At 49.3% G+C, this 16,896-nt stretch overlaps 1 protein-coding gene across 1 annotated transcript; it reads right to left on the bottom strand.

The window, feature by feature from the left end:
* Window positions 1-132: 132 nt before the first annotated feature.
* LOC122927363 (HAUS augmin-like complex subunit 5) lies at window positions 133-13,091 on the bottom strand. Its single transcript, XM_044279151.1, has 20 exons — window positions 13,051-13,091; window positions 12,462-12,561; window positions 12,315-12,380; window positions 12,156-12,188; window positions 10,534-10,558; window positions 10,133-10,265; window positions 9,877-10,024; window positions 9,712-9,790; window positions 9,550-9,629; window positions 9,155-9,212; window positions 4,508-4,692; window positions 4,009-4,063; window positions 3,767-3,912; window positions 3,493-3,655; window positions 3,042-3,122; window positions 2,765-2,910; window positions 2,344-2,458; window positions 2,126-2,264; window positions 1,769-1,901; window positions 133-271 (listed from the first exon to the last, which is right to left on the bottom strand). The coding sequence occupies exons 2-20, from the start codon at window positions 12,557-12,559 to the stop codon at window positions 133-135; spliced, it is 2,022 nt and encodes a 673-aa protein (XP_044135086.1). The 5' UTR covers window positions 12,560-12,561; window positions 13,051-13,091.
* Window positions 13,092-16,896: the final 3,805 nt, after the last annotated feature.

Below are 16,896 nucleotides of genomic sequence, written 5' to 3'. Positions count from 1 at the left end.
ACGGAGAAGCCGCTGCACTACTGCTATATTACCACTAGGTGGCGACATACAGGCCACGAGGCAGGTGGTCTTACAGTTCATCATCTCAGCTATCCAATGAGATTGGTATATTCCCTCTTCCCCTCCCTCAACTTAAAAAACACTCAGGCCTTGCCGCCCGACGCCCTCAGAAGCGCCTGTCACCGCCACCGTCCAGCGATCTCGCCACTGACGCAGGCTCTGGCCTCCTTGTTGCTCCCATGGTAGACAAAGCTGAGCCGGCTGCTCCCACCTACAGCAAGGAAAGAAGATGGTCAATGTGGGGGGGGGGACATAATTCACCTCCGAGACCCCACGCCCCATGGACTGTAGAGGTTACCAGGTCACAGTACTTAACCCCTTAGTGATCAGCCTGTTTTGGGCCTTATTGACCAAGTGATTTTTTTTCACCGTTGCCTTCCAACAGCTATAACTTTTTCATTTTTCCGTCTATGTAGCCGTATGACGGCTCGTTTTTTGCGGGAGTTGTGTAGTTTTTAATGGTGTAATTTTGGGTAGCATGGGGAAGAAAAAAAAACAAAAAAAAAACAAACAGAAATACTGCCACTGAGTTTTTACGTTATAAAAAAAAAGTCTTCATTTTTCGCTTTAAATAACAGTATAACTTTACTGACTGGGTCAGTGCAATTACAAGGATACCAAATGCATATAGTTAGTTTACGTTTTACTACTTTTTGCACGATAAAAACCCATTTCCAATAAAAGACGAAAATGTTTTTGCACTGCCACATGCCAAGACCCATAACTTTTTTTATCTTTCTTTCTACGGAGCTGGGTGAGGGCCTGATTTTTATGTGACAACCTGTAGTTTTCATTGGTATCATTCTGGGGTACATAACACTACTTGATGTTTTTTTATTCTGCTTATCCAAAGCTGGGAAATCTCGCGCAGGTGCAATACTGCGGACTGCCTGTGCAAGATTTCTCGGCGTTGGATCAGCAATATGTGGGGCGTTGTAAGAGGCACATCTGGGCGGAGTTACATCCCCTCTATGACGTAGCGGCGGCAAACAGTGCTGGTGTGGGCGTTTAGTTTCGGCCCTGGAGAGGTGTGCTGGGGCTCTGATGGAGAGCGGGCGTCCTTAAACCCTAATTTGCATAACACAAAAAGTGTGGATTTACACAAAAATGAAAGCCAGAAGCACAGAATGAGGGGTACATCAAGAAATTTTACATGGCAATAGTTTGACTTTTATATTCATAATCCATGTGACAGATTTCCTTTAATGTCAGTGCTATACTGACATTGTCCAGCAGGCTGCACCAGAGAGGCACAGCCTGCTGGGACACGCTGGGGACAGACCTAGGGCCTTCACTAGGCCCCGGCCTACCTGCAATTTCATTTGCGAGGTGCGGATGGGAAACAGAGGGAGTCCGCTCCCTCTGTAACTGCTTTCATGCCACGGATGCTATTGCCTGTGGCATGTAGTGGGTTAAACGGCCCGGATTGGCGCTTCTGCCGGTTAAGCTCGGCTCTCATGTCAGAGCAAAACCCCTGCTCTCGGATGAACGGGAGACCCTGCCGTAAAAAAGGCGTATTGATGGTCACTAAGGGGTTAAAAGGGGTAACTGCTGCAGTACTGAGACGATTTGACGCTGTGATAAAGTGACAGCCCCCTCCCAGCGCAGTTGTGCTGTATATCATTCAGTGATACAGAATTTTAGAGTCAGTGTCCCCTTTAAGAGCAGCTGCTCCAGTTGAAAAGCGCATTGCGCAGCGTGCACTCACCAGTAGGTCACAGCGGCCTGCACATCCTTCCCGTGCTCCTGGCTTTTCTCGCATTGCTGGGTCAGGCGCTGCAGTTTAGGAACGAGCTGATCCATCTGCTGGGCGTAGTGTGTGGACAGGAGCTGCAACAGGGCTATAGCGATGGGAAAAAAAGAGAAAGTGGAGGGTTTGTTGCAATGTATCAGTCTGGACAATTCCCGGCGAGCTAAACAGCCAGCACTCCAGACCCATACACTGTAACAGACAATCGGGACAGGGCAGAGATTAGTGCTACAGATGTGCTTAGAGGACAGGGGAATCTCTAGGACTGATACACTGTGACGAACCCTCAGTTGTGACAATGTATGCTCCACTCACTGTCGATGTCGGGGCTCTGGCTCTCACGGAGCTGTCGCTGGAGTTTGGTGACGGCCTGAATGCGACTACGTGACCGGCAGCGCAGGGACAGCAGCAGCCTCTTCATCTCCGCGACGTGCTGCAGAATGGTCTCCGGGGCCTGAGAGGAAGGAGACGACCATCACCTGCATGTCCTACAGCTGAGGCTACGTGACTGTGTGCTGGTGCAGAGGTCTCACCTTATACAGCGGCAGCCCCACGCTGGTGTAGATCCCCTGGTAGACGGGGTAGTAAGGGAACTGTGGGTTTGACAGACGATTGATGGAAAGTTCCTGTGCTGGGAACAGATTAGTCCTGCGCACAACACAAGACGAACAAGAATGTGAGCTACTCTAGTCACTGCCAGAGCTGCACCTAAAAATGTGGCCAGTTTCTGGCTTGATCCAGCTGGGGGCAGCAGCCAAGGTGCCGTGTCTGTACGGAGCATGCTCTGCAGCAATGGCGGCAGACACATAGCAAACCAAACCCTACATCTCCCACAATGCAGGGGTGTTGTGTCCGCACAGTGTGGAAGAGGCAGCCGGCTGAAATGCGAATGCAGCTCTTGACGGGACTGGAGCATAAAGCATTAAATTGTAACCAGAAAGACGAGACGCTCACCCGTCGGCGCACACTTTCTGCAGCGCCGGGAGCGACATGGCGGAGAAGTGTTTCACATCCTTCATGACGGAATCTCGAAGCCTCTGAGATTCCTGGACGACCTCCTGAGGCAGCGGGACCAGCTTCTCCTGGATGTATTTCTTCACCTTGTGAGACGGGAGGAGAAAACACAAAGATCAGCGGCGCCCCCGCCATGTACTCAATTACGTAAGTCATGACGTTCCCCCGCCATACAGAATGAGTTCACCATTGATACCCCGGAGTCACATGACCTCACCTCCGTGCTACCGCGCCGGATCTGGGTCTTGGAGGAGGAGTTCCCCGTTATCAGGACCTGGATCTGTTTTTGTTTCTTGTCCTGTAATGAAAGGCATTAAAATTAAAAGGGGCTGCCGCATCGTGGACATAGGGGGCGTATTGTTAGGATATGCCCTCAATGTCTGACAGGTGCGAGTCCCACTTCTGGCACTTGCACCTATCCTTAGAACAGAGCCCATAACGTGACGGAGGGTGCATGTGTGGCCGCCCTCCATTCATCTCAATGGGACTTCCGAAAATAGCTGAGCGCCCCGCTGAATATATGAATGCAGACACTGTGCACCCTCCGTCACTTTACGGGCTCCACTGGAAGGATAGGTGAACGTTCCAGAGGTGGGACCCGCACCTGACAGTAGGGGCATATCCTAGCGATAGCCCGTGATATCCAGCTCCCCCCAAACCCCTCTCACCAGGAGAAGACACGATTCCTGGATGTTTTGCTGCTGCTGCTGCAGGAGCTTCGCTTCTTGCATTTTGTCCGCAGCTTTCCCCTGAAGCGTCCGACATTCCCGCAGCAAAGCGTCCTGACATCCGCGCAGGAGCACCAAGCGCAGCTCCGCCTCAAACGCCTCCCTGCGACAGATTACCCAGGTGTGACATGTTGGGGGGGTGGTCTATTTTTAGGGTTGCGTAACCTATACAACACTGCCGTGTTACCCTCCACGTCATTATACTGCCCCCTACCTGCTGAGAGCAGAGAGCTCGCTGCCACCGGACAGCGTCCTGTGGATCTCTTGAATCTTATCCGCCAAGTGTGCCGACAGCTCCTGCGACTGGCGCTGAACGCCGCGAAGGTGAGACGTCACCTTCACCAACTCCGACCACCCCTCCTGCAGAGAATGACCCCCAGCAGTGGATAAACAATAACATCTATAGGAATTAAGTGCCCCCCCCCAATAAACAGACTGTGACCTGCAGGCACTCACCTGGATGAGAGTACTGAAGGAAGGGAGAACACCCAAAGAATCCTGACGCACGCCCCTGCGAATACAGGAGTAAATATACCAGCATGGACAGTGGGAACCAAGGCGGCCACCACTGCAGCGCTCACCCAGCTTTCCCAGGGTCCTGCATAGCCTATCTGCCTAGTAATGTAGTAAGAGTTGTCATTCTGCAGCCTGGGAAAGCTGGGTGACCACCCCCTGCTGGAGTGGCCAGAAGTAAGGGTTGTGTCATGGAAGAAAATCAACAGTGACCCCTGCAGGATGCAGGTGGAATTACAAAAGTGTGTGTGTGGGGGGAATAAATGACAGCTGAGGGTTTGTCACCATCGCCTCTAATCTTGACAATCCCATGATCTGATCAGCCGGGACTCCAGACTGATACATTGTAACAAACTATTAGGAAAGATCTGTGCTGGATTTCCTTAGACATTGTAACAAACCTTCAGCTGGTCACGTGATACATGGTGATCACCGTGCATACCTGGACGTCTCCGGGTTCTCTCTCCTTTCATGGGGATCGCATGTGGGGTCGGAAATGCTGCAGGACTTCTCTGTGGGGTCGGTGGCCAGTGAGGACTGCAGTCTTCTCATGTCCCGGGTGGTCTCTAAGGCGAGATGCTCTAGAGACGCGAGGATGTGATTCGGGGGGTGCGAGCTCCAGAGCTTCTGCAGAATATATGAATGTGGGGGGGAGCGGGTGTAAATTAACAAGAAATAATTATAAAATCACTTACCGATGCACAAATATATACATGGTGGCGGTAAGCTCATATAAAAGCATCAGGTTACATGACGATCTGCCGGCGTCTCCTGCAGATCACTGCGACCGTGCTGCCCTTTGACAACTGTGGTCACCATGAAGATGCTGGATGCGAGAACGCCCCCTGCTGGCTATAACATGTGATCCTGCAGTCTATGAATTACACTTTTCAATTCACTATTTTGTTTATTACAAAAATAAAAAAAATACTGTAAATCAAAAGTAAAAAAAAATTGATAAAAAATAAAGTGAAAAAAAGAAAATAAAGTTATAGCTATAGTTACTAGTTTTAGCAATAATATAGCAGACGACACACTTTTCCCACTTTTTCTTTCATAAAAAAATAAAAAAAATATTTATTAGTTTTAGCGGACTGTGTGTGTGAAATATACAAAGGCACATGCGTCTCTTTTACCGGAGTGTTTACCCCTTCTTCCTTTCCAGGCCAATTTTTCAGTTGTAGCAATGAACCTATGTAAACCGTATTTTGTGCTCTATAAGACGCACCCCTAACCCAACGTGAGGGTAAAATATCAGTGTGTCCTATGGGGCGAATACTACCATTTTGGAAGTGCTCCTTAGTACACGAGGACCGGGAAGCGGTGAATGCAGCGCTCTCCAGGCTCTGTACTCACCGCTTTCTGGTCTTCCTCGGCCGCTCTCTTTGCTGTGAGGACGTCGGCGCGCGCTGAACGGCGTTGTGTCACAGAGCAGTGCGGCAGGAAGAAAAAGAAGAGCTGGATGATAGGAGCGACGGCAACGTCTGGAGCAGGAGAGATACGTTGGTGAGGTCCGATTCACATGGGGGCTTTATTAACATTGGGGGTCAGATGAAAACATTTTTTTCTTAGTCTCGTCCTCTAAAACCTAGGTGCGTCTTATAGGGTGAAAAATATGGGACACCTTAAAACTTTTTGTGCCATTAGATGACCGGCGTCCTCGGTCAAACTTACTGAGGATGCCAGCCGGGTTCTGTTCCACAGGGGGGGGGATGTGATGTGAGGGCTCTCCTCACTTAGGCATAAGTTTTTTTGAAAAAAAAAAAAAGATCTTATTAAGGGTTTAATTCAGCAGTGTCGTTTAGGAGGAGGGTTGTCACAGGAAACCACTCCCCTAGGCGGAGCTTCGCTATTTAAGCTCCCCGAGTTCCTTCAGTCGGTCTCTGGCTGCGCTGCTTGATAAGCTAGCTCCAGAGTCTCCTGTGCCGACTGAGAATTTCTGCTATTTACTGAATTTTCAGTTTCTAATATTTTCTATTTTGCCTGTCTTACTCCTCTGGTTCGTGCCGTTACATAGGTGTTAAACTCCCTTTGAGTTTTTAGGGATGTTTTAATCCTTTTTCTTCGTTTCAGCTATGGCTTCTCCTAGAGATCCAGACCAGCAGCGAAAATCGGCGACCAAGAGGAAACACCTGGCCTGCTATGATTGCAATACGCCTTTAGACGATTTTTGCCCCTATTCCAGGTGCGACAGTTGCTGTTCCGGTTCTGCTAAGGAACCCACGATGCAGGACATGTACCAGTGGGCCAAGACGTATGTGGATGATTCCATCAAGGGGGTCGTAACCCTGCTGAATGAGAGACTACCTGGCTCTTCCCAGACGCCCATGGATGTTGCCGACCCTACCGTCAGACCCACCCCCCTTTCTGTGGGGTCATCTTCCTCTGAGGAGGAAGAATCTACTTCATGTTTTTTCCCTCCAGAAAAAACACAGAAGCTATTGAAGTCCATCAGGTCGGGGGACTGTGATGTTGACATAGGGGAGTCCTCCGATCCCGCCTGTCGGACCCAGCGAGTCTTTAAGGCGGATGAGACCCTCCTTTCTGTGATGCGCACAGAATGGAAAAAAACGGAGAAAGGCCCAGTCCTCACCCGGAGATTCAAACAGATGTTTCCGATGGCTAAATCCTTAGTGGAATCATGGGGTTCCATTCCTAAGGTGGACATGGCTATAGCCAAGTTGTCCAGGCGCACCCTAGTTCCAGCAGACGATGGGTCTAGCCTTCCTTCACTTCGCCCCTCAGATTCGGGGCAAAGCAGTGAAAGTTCAGTCAACATGTCTGCTGTGCTTATATAAACAAGCAGGGAAGCACAAGATCCTTACCCCTTCTGTCAGATTGGGGTAATTCTGCGGTGGGCAGAGCTGAACCTATCCCATCTATCCGCCACTCACATCCGAGGCTCCCTCAACGTCATCGCGGACCGCCTAAGTCGCGGCTTACCGACCATGGGATGGTCACTGCATCCGAAGATCTTCAAAGAAACAGTTATTCCTCAGATGGGGGATGCCAGAGGTAATTCTCATGGCAACCAGGTTCAACGCCAAGGTACACAGGTTCTGTTCCCTATATAGGGAGGACAACCCCCTGGCGATAGACGCTCTGACAATACCGTGGAGGTTCAGGCTGGCGTACATCTTCCCTCCTTTTTCCATGATTCCGAGGGTTTTGATGAAAATCTGTCAGGATCAGGCCTCGGTAATAGCCATCATACCATTTGGCCCAGGAGATCCTGGTTTACCCAGCTCATTCAGATGAGTCGGGGACAATATTGGAGACTCCCCCCAGAGCAGACCCTGGCGTCGTGGGACACTCATCTCTGCCCAGATTCAACCTGACAGCCTGGAGGTTGATCAGTCCCTTCCCAGAGTGGATGGGCTCTCTGAGTCGGTCCTGAGAACTTTATCGCATTCCAGAGCAGAGTCTACCAAGAAGGCCTACTCCCGGATCATGAGGATCTTCACCTTCTGGTGTAGCCCCAACCAGGTGGCGTCTGCAGATCCGCGCCTCGCAGCGATCTTACAATTCCTTCAGGATGGGATAGACAGAGGTCTCTCCCCCTCTACCCTGAAGGTCCAAGTTTTTGCCATCTCGGCCTGTCTCAACAGACCATATTCTCGGGACCTGCTCATCAAACGCTTCCTTAAGGGAGCGGAAAGATTGAAGCCTACAATACTGAAACACGTTCCTCAATGGGATTTGTCAGTTGTTCTCAGGGGGTTAGCATCCCCCCCCCCCCCCTTGAAGGAGGCAAGCTAAGTTTTTAACTCTTAAGGTGGTTTTTCTCCTGGCTATTACTTTAGCCAAAAGAATTTCTAAGCCGCAGGGCTTTTCCGCTTTGCACTCATATATTATTTTTTCTACAGGACAGAGTCCTTCTAAGATATCTACCTTAATTTTAAATCTAAGGTTCCAACCTTTCAAAATATCAATCAGGTAATTTCTCCACCTGTATTATTCCCCTCCTCCTCCTCCTCTGATGTTCCAGTCAGATATCCTCTGGACATATCGAGATGACTCCAGATCTATGTGGATAGATCCAGAGAATTCAGGATAGATGAGAACCTCTTCTTCCTGTTTGCCGGTAAGTTTAAAGGCCGTAAGGCGTCTAAACTACTATTAGTCGCTGGTCAAGGAAACCTTTGGGGAAGCTTTCACCTCCCAATCCTTAGATCCTCCGGAGTGTGTAAGGGCCCATTCTATTGGGGGCGCAGCTACCTCTGTCGCGGGGAGAAATCTTCTCCCCCTAGAGTTAATCTTTAAGGCGTTTTTTCCTGGAGCTCTGAAATCAGCCTTCATCTCTCATTATAGAATAGATGCTAAGGTAGCAGAGTTTTCGGCCTTTGAGCAGACAGTTCTTAATTTCTGCCAGGCATGAGGACCCTCCCTAGGGGATTCTTCTTGCTATCTCCCCATCTGTGCTGCTGGTAGGACGTAAGGGAATCGTTCATTTCTAACGATAATTTGTTTTCCCTTAGTCCTAACAGCAGCACACAAATTTCCCACCCTAAAGTACTTTCTTGTTATAGACACGGTGGGCTGGGGGGCGAACCCCCTCCCTTTAAGGGAGCTGGAGTTCTTTCATTGGTTACTCTTGGGCTCATTAAAAATTCCGCCGGTCCTACCAGTCCACGGGGGGCAGTTAACCCCATCTGTGCTGCTGTTAGGACTAAGGGAAAACAAATTATCGTTAGAAATTAACGATTACTGGTGGCTTCATAATCATATATTGTGCTTGGGAATAAACCAGCAATATATCAGCTTTTAACAAACAGACAAAAGAAAGGTATCGTTTTAATCAGCCCCCACTAGGCAGTATACCTGGTTTAATAGGGTTCATCATGATAACGATTGGCAATGCCTAAAACTGCCGGATTATTGGATATTCCAAACTATCAGTTGGAAAAACTGCAGGCGCCGCTGCTCATTGTTCCTCAGGGAAGCTACCAGATTATTAGGGGAATTTACATCAGTGCATCATGCAGAAAACCAGACTTGTGCTGGACTAGCAGGTAAAGTGTTGGATTAAAGGACACAGATTAAAAAAAAAGACAAAACAACAACAACACAAACCCCTCCACTGACTCACCTCCGCCATACTCATCCACTGCTGGTGGGCCAATGAGCGCAGATCCTCCCCTCCAGACCTGAGCAGTGACATGAAAGGAGAAAATCAGGACCAGGGTAAGTAGGAAACAGCTATTTCCAGCACTCTCATACATAACAGTGCTGCGCATGCGCTCTCCTTCACTTCAGTGGCCCTGTTCTGGAGATAGGAGCGGGTCCCAGAGGTGGGACCTGCACCAAGCTGACATTGGTGGCCTATCCTAGCAATATACCATCAGTGTTTGAGATGTGAACATCCCCTTTAAGCTCAGAAGATTTAGGAAGAGAAGACATGACCAGCAGATGGAAGATTAACACAACGGCCCAGAAAGGGAATACAGACATTACTAGCTGATGGGAAGGGATCTCCTCACTTACAGCAACGAGCCAGAAACGGTATCGTCATAAAGGGAGTGCAAGAACTTCAAACGCATCTGGCAGACCTCCCGCACGTCTCTCTAATATAGTGGACAGAAAAGGAGAGGGATTACGGGCGAGACAAACATTCACCGGGAAAGCGGTGACCCGAGCCACACATACCAGGACCTCGGGCTCTGGGAAGGTGTCCAAGGCCGACACTGCATCCAGGGCTGGGAATACGGTCTCCCTCTGCGACGCTCTGCGGGAGGAACATACCACACGTGACAAGTGTTCCCACCTCAGAGTGACATAGCAGTGCTGGACGTGCGCGACATTCACACCCACCTGCTGACTTCCTGCAGCTGATCGCGGAGATACTGGATCCGGAGGTTACTCTCCCGCAGGGTCCCCCACTCCTCCTCCCTCTTCTTGTTGTATGCACGGAGCAGCAGCGAGCGACGGCAGAAATCCTGGGACTTGTGGTTGTTCAGTTCTACCAAGGCAGGGAGAAAAAGCCCGGTTTAAAAATCCGTGACAGGGGTGGAATACTTTTGACGCGAATAGTTAACAGACGCGAATAGTTAACGCACTCGACTCTTACCCTGGCTGGTGAGATCTCTCTCGGCGCTCTGGACTTGCTCCTGGAGATGCTGCAGTTCGGAGCGCAGCTCCAGGATCTCCTGGCACAGCTGCTTCCTGCGCTGCTGCTGCTCCTCCTCTACGGAGCGCTGCGCCTGCCGAACGAAAACATACTCTGCCTTTATAGCCACCCGGCCCCTGCCCCTCTTGCCCACCATGACATTCAAAATCCAAAACGGCTGCATATCTCCAAAAACAGCGCCACCCCTGTCTACAGGCTGTGTGCAGTAGCGCAGCTCAGCCTCAATTTACTTCAATGGAGCTGAGGCACAATACCGGACACGGCCTGTGGACAGGGGTGGCGCTGTTTGTAGAAAAAAGCCCCTAGGGGTGTGAGACAACCACCTCTGAGAAGAACCTCACCTCTGTGTGCTGCAGCTGCTGATACCTGAGGCCTCGGGTTCAGGAAAAAACACAGCAACGGATGTGATGCGCACGCGGATCCGATCCGAATAGAAACGCTTCACAAACAAGTTCAGCACTGCTACATGTTCTAGTCTAGCATTGCAAAGATGGAACAAACACTCTCTCACCCAAGGCCTCTTTCACATGGGCGTCGCGTGTGAGGGCCGGATAGGATGCGTCGCGGGAAAATCGTGCGATTTTGCCTGCGAGTGGGGTGAGTTTTGTATGCGATTGCGTTCTTCGTTTTTTTCTGCGCGAGTGCAATGCATTTTGCACACGCGTGAGAAAAAACTGAATGTGGTACCCAGACTTCTTCACAGAAGTTCGGGCTTGGGATCGGTGTTCTGTAGATTGTATTATTTTCCCTTATAACATGGTTATAAGGGAAAATAATAGCATTCTGACTACAGAATGCATAGTACAATAGCGCTGGAGGGGTTAAAAAAATAAAAATAAACTCACCTCATCCACTTGTTTGCGCTGCCCGACTCGTCTTCTTTCTTCTTCTTTGAGGACCTGGGAGGAAAAGGACCTTTGGTGACGTCACTGCGCTCATCACATGGTCTGTCACATGGTCCATCACCATGGTGACGTACCATGTGATGAGCGCAGTGACTTCACCACAGGTCCTTTTCCTCCCAGGTCCTCAAAGAAGAAGAAAGACGACGAGTCGAACAGCGCAAACAAGTGGATGAGGAGAGTTTAAAAAAATAAATAAAATGTAACCCCTCCAGCACTATTATACTATGCATTGTGTATTCAGAATGCTATTATTTCCCCTTATAACCATGTTATAAGGGAAAATAATAATGATCGGGTCTCCATCCCGATCGTCTCCTAGCAACCGTGCATGAAAATCGCACCGCATTCGCACTTGTGATTTTCATGCAGCCCCATTCACTTCTATGGGGCCTGCGTTACGTGAAAAACACACAATATAGAGCATGCTGCGATTTTCACGCAACGCACAAGTGATGCGTGAAAATCACTGCTCGTGTGCACAGCCCCATAGAAATTAATGGGTTGGGATTCAGTGCGGGTGCAATGCGTTCACCTCACTCATTACACCCGCGCGGGAAAACTCGCCCGTGTGAAAGGGGCCTAACAGCGACCGGAAGCTCTACTCATCCGGGTTCACGAATAGCATGCTAGAAACGCAGTGATGACTGAAAACTGTAAGAATCAGGGGCAGATTTACTGTATCTAGTTTTTCAGCTCGGTATGAAAAGGTCTCCTATCGCACTGCTCATCCTGATCTTCCTGGTCCATAACGACCAACAGAAATGATAATCTATAGGCTGTGGAGCCTCGTGGATGCGCCTGTATGGATTTTATGCATTGTATCCGTTTTTTTCCAGACCCGTTGACTTCAATGGGTCTGCATTTTGCGGTGAAGTATAGGACACGGACAGAAATCGGATCCTCCATCTGCTTTCTGCATCGCTTTGTCCTATTCTTGGCAGCAAAATGTGGACTACATACGGCCTATGGGAAGTCGGAGTAACAGCACAATGTGCGCGTCTGTTTGTGCAGCGTCCTCAGCGCGCGGTAGCGGCAAGCGATGGATTTAGTAAGGATACCAGAGCAGGTTCCCTTCAATGTTCTTCACAGTCCTGCAAAGAGAGAAGAATTTAGACGGTGTGAATACTTCTGCAATAAGGTCTAAAGTCATTCTTGATGCGCGCGCCCCCCCAGTAATAGGAGACTGGCCCTTTAAATGGGGCTCGCTGACCTCTTACCTCTGGCTGCGCACGTGGCGGATGACGTATTTCCAGATGTCGGAGGCACGCTGCACTAGGAAGAGTCTGCAAGGCAGAAAACCGTGTCAGGTGGGATTGTATTTTTTGGGGAATGGGGGGCGTCACCTCTCTGCGCCCGCTCCTCACCTCTGCAGCACTTCCTCGGTGGGTGCTTTCTGCTGCGGGAGCCCCATCTCCTCCACCACCCAGCGCCGCAGCTCCTGGGCCAGACTCCTGCGGTCCATCCCTGCAAGACAACAACACCCAACATCCGCACCTTCGTGACTATGACGCAGGACAAACTGTCCATTTCAAGAGCTCTGCTTGCTGTCAGTTTACACGCACAAATCCAGCCTCTGGCTGCTGCTCCCATTCACTTTTCGGCAAGCAGAGATCTTGAACCAGGTTGCAAAAACCGGATTTGGCACATTCTTCTGGCTGCACGCAGATACGAAAGCAAAGGTAGGCAACACAGAACTACAACCCTCAGCATGCGCATGACTGTTGGAAAATTCAACCCCCATCACTTCCTGTCAGTGCTGAAAGCCTAAAACTAATGTGGTACTACGACCTCCAACATTTGTAGTTAAAAGCTACACACGGAGGCAAAGGAATCTGTGGAACCACAAAGCCCAGCACAGCTCTGACAGTGAGCACTACAAGACTCAGCATGACCTACAAACCCCAGGAAACGGTCGCTATCGCCCTGCAATAAACTAATCATGACTCTTCTCACCAAAAATTTCAGTCTTCCCGCCTGTAAGCTTCTGTCGCGACTTGAACGTGTCATCTCCGGTTATTCTACGTCACGGCGCCGCAGTTCTCACATTCCGCCAGCAGAGGGAGCTCGCGCACCACACTCGTCTGGAAAGGGACTGCTAGAATACGTGAGCTCCATCTAGTGGTCAGTGGTGAGAATTGCAGATACTATATTTATTTCATAAAAAATTATACTCTAGTATATATATATATATATATATATATATATATATATATTTATTTTTTTATATATATGTTATAATATTTTTTGTATATTTATACATTGTATAAAAATAGCTGCCTATGTATTCTTGTACACACTAAAATCTAAGGGTACTTTGACACTTGCGTTAAACTTTTCCAGTATTGAGTTCCGTCCTAGGGGCTCAATATCGGAAAAAAAATGATCAGTTTTGTCCTAATGCATTCTGAATGGAGAGCAATCCGTTCAGTATGCATCAGGATGTCTTCAGTTGTTCAGTCACTGTACGGTTTTTGAAAGGAGAAAATACCGCAGCACGCTCATGTAAAAGGGGCCTAAGGCTTGCAGCAATATCGTTTATGGACTGTGATTATATTAGACAATTGAATAACCAGCATTTACCTAATCTAGTGTTTTCAGAATCGTTCTTTTGTTACAATTATCAGAAATTCCTGAAAACCGCATGGCTGCAAGGGGTCCCTCGTGACGTGACGCACGGCCAAAGATCGCAGTGTGGTGCGGCTTACGTCGCAAGTCATCGCGGCTAATTACACGACAACTACACGACAGTTGCAAGAAATTAAAACCCTGCGGAAGTACTTGCGGTGGTCGAGGTCAGTCGCGGTTCGTCCTGTGACTCCATCTGCTTCCATTGGTTGCTGTTGTCTGCCATGTAGGGAGCGTTCATGTCGCACGCGCAGACGGGTCGCTAGGAAACTGCAGTGGAACGCCACCTATATGGCCTATAATGGAGACCAGGAATCCAGCTGGTTCGGATAAGTAATTTAGGCAATTTGTCAGCGGCAGCGGCGGTGGACGCTAAGTTGTATTGGGGAGTTGCTAGTTCTGCAGTTGACCTCCCTATCATGACGTTGGTTCCATTCTGGATTTTTTGCCCTCTTCTCACATTCCCGCAGGCGGTTCTCAGGTTATAAATACACCCGCAGTGTCAGGGCGAGGAGACTATTTATGGACGCGGTATATTTAGGGCTTGCTCTGTGGGAAAGGATGTCGGCGGAGACACAATCTGCCTAGTTCTCAGGTTCGGGAGTCAGGAAAAGCTGGGTGACCGCTGTCATACTGGTATCGTGTAAACTGCGATATGTATAAGATAGCGGCTCACCCTCTGATTGCTCTGGATAAGGGGCTCTATCTATATGGCTTCACCCTGTCACAATAACATTAATTAACCACTTCAACCCCGCTAGCTGAAACCCCCTTAATGACCAGGCCACTTTTTACACTTCGGCACTACACTCCTTTCACCGTTTATCGCTCGGTCATGCAACTTACCACCCAAATGAATTTTACCTCCTTTTCTTCTCACTAAGGCCTCATGCACACGACAGTTTTTTTTCACGGTCCGCAAAAACTGGGTCCGTGGGTCCGTGATCCGTGACCGTTTTTTCATCCGTGGGTCTTCCTTGATTTTTGGAGGATCCACGGACATGAAAAAAAAGTCGTTTTGGCGTCCGCCTGGCCGTGCGGAGCCAAACGGATCCGTCCTGAATTACAATGCAAGTCAATAGGGACGGATCCGTTTGAAGTTGACACAATATGGTGCCATTTCAAACGGATCCGTCCCCATTGACTTTCAATGTAAAGTCTGGAGTTCTTTTATACCATCGGATTGGAGTTTTCTCCAATCCGATGGTATATTTTAACTTGAAGCGTCCCCATCACCATGGGAACGCCTCTATGTTAGAATATACTGTCGGATATGAGCTACATCGTGAAAATCAGATCCGACAGTATATTCTAACACAGAGGCGTTCCCATGGTGATGGGGACGCTTCAGGTTAGAATATACTGAAAAACTGTGTACATGACTGCCCCCTGCTGCCTGGCAGGTGCTGCCAGGCAGCAGGGGGCAGACCCCCCCCCCCTGTTTTTAACTCATTGGTGGCCAGTGCGGCCGCCCCCCCTCCCTCCCCTGTAGTTAACTCATTGGTGGCCAGTGGGCCCTCTCCCCTCCCTCCCCCTCCTAATTAAAATCGCCCCCCTATCATTGGTGGCAGTGGTGAGTACCGATCGGAGTCCCAGTGTAATCGCTGGGGCTCCGATCGGTAACCATGGCAACCGGGACGCTACTGCAGTCCCGGTTGCCATGGTAGCTTAGCAATTTGTAGAAGCTTCATACTTACCTGAAGAGCTGCGATGTCTGTGACCGGCCGGGAGCTCCTCCTACTGGTAAGTGAAAGGTCTGTGCGGCGCATTGCTTATAGCGCAGACCTGTCACTTACCAGTAGGAGGAGCTCCCGGCCGGTCACAGACATCGCTGCTCTTCAGGTAAGTATAAAGCTTCTACAAATTGCTAAGCTACCATGGCAACCGGGACTGCAGTAGCGTCCCGGTTGCCATGGTTACCGATCGGAGCCCCAGCGATTACACTGGGACTCCGATCGGTACTCACCACTGCCACCAATGATAGGGGGGCGATTTTAATTAGGAGGGGGTGGGAGGGGAGAGGGCCCACTGGCCACCAATGAGTTATCTATAGCGGACGGAGGGGGGGCCCACTGGCCACCAATGAGTTATCTATAGCGGACGGAGGGGGGGCCCACTGGACACCAATGAGTTATCTATAGCGGACGGAGGGGGGGCCCACTGGACACCAATTAGTTAACTACAGGGGAGGGAGGGGGGGCTGGCTACCAAGAAGTTAACTACAGGGGAGGAAGGGGGGGGGGGGGGGGCGGCCGCACTGGCCACAAATGAGTTAAAAACAGGGGGGGGGGGGGGTCTGCCCCCTGCTGCCTGGCAGCACCTGCCAGGCAGCAGGGGGCAGTCATGTACACAGTTTTTCAGTATATTCTAACCTGAAGCGTCCCCATCACCATGGGAACACTTCTGTGTTAGAATATACTGTCGGAAATGAGTTTTCACGAAGTGAAAACTTAGATCAGAAAAAGCTTTTATGCAGACGGATCTTCGGATCCGTCTGTATGAAAGCAACCTACGGCCACGGATCACGGACACGGATGCCAATCTTGTGTGCATCTGTGTTCTTTCACGGACCCATTGACTTGAATGGGCCCGTGAACCGTTGGCCGTGAAAAAAATAGGACAGGTTATATTTTTTTCACGGCCTCGAAACACGGGTCACGGGCGCGGTGTAAAAACGGTGCACAAGCCGAGTTTTCTACGGCCCCATTGAAAGTCAATGGAGCCGCAGAAAAAAACGGAAAACGGCACAACGGCCACGGGTGCACACAACGGTCGTGTGCATGAGGCCTAATAGAGCTTTCATTTGGTGGTATTTCATTGCTGCTGACATTTTTACTTTTTTTGTTATTAATCGAAATTTAATGATTTTTTTGCAAAAAAATGACATTTTTCACTTTCAGTTGTAAATGTTTTTTTAAAAAAAACTACATCCATATATACATTTTTCTCTAAATTTATTGTTCTACATGTCTTTGATAAAAAAAAATGTTTGGGTAAAAAAAAAAAAATGGTTTGGGTAAAAGTTATAGCGTTTACAAACTATGGTACAAAAATTTGAATTTCCGCTTTTTGAAGCAGCTCTGACTTTCTGAGCACCTGTCATGATTCCTGAGGTTTTACAATGCCCAGACAGTAGAAAACCCCACAAATGACCCCATTTCGGAAAGTAGACAC

Source organism: Bufo gargarizans, chromosome 1 (assembly GCF_014858855.1).
Source record: "Bufo gargarizans isolate SCDJY-AF-19 chromosome 1, ASM1485885v1, whole genome shotgun sequence".
NCBI classification, from domain to species: Eukaryota; Metazoa; Chordata; class Amphibia; order Anura; family Bufonidae; genus Bufo; species Bufo gargarizans.
This window is presented reverse-complemented; position numbering and strand designations above follow the sequence as displayed.

What these genes read in the sequence shown, in the direction of transcription:
- LOC122927363 (XM_044279151.1), bottom strand. Translation starts at nt 12,559, where the DNA reads ATGGACCGCAGGAGTCTGGCCCAGGAGCTGCGGCGCTGGGTGGTGGAG. An exon ending in ACCGTTTCTGGCTCGTTGCT is followed by an intron (nt 9,213 to 9,549) that starts GTAAGTGAGGAG and finishes GTCACTGCTCAG; the next exon opens with GTCTGGAGGGGAGGATCTGC. An exon ending in CAGGCCGCTGTGACCTACTG is followed by an intron (nt 272 to 1,768) that starts GTGAGTGCACGC and finishes TCCTTGCTGTAG; the next exon opens with GTGGGAGCAGCCGGCTCAGC.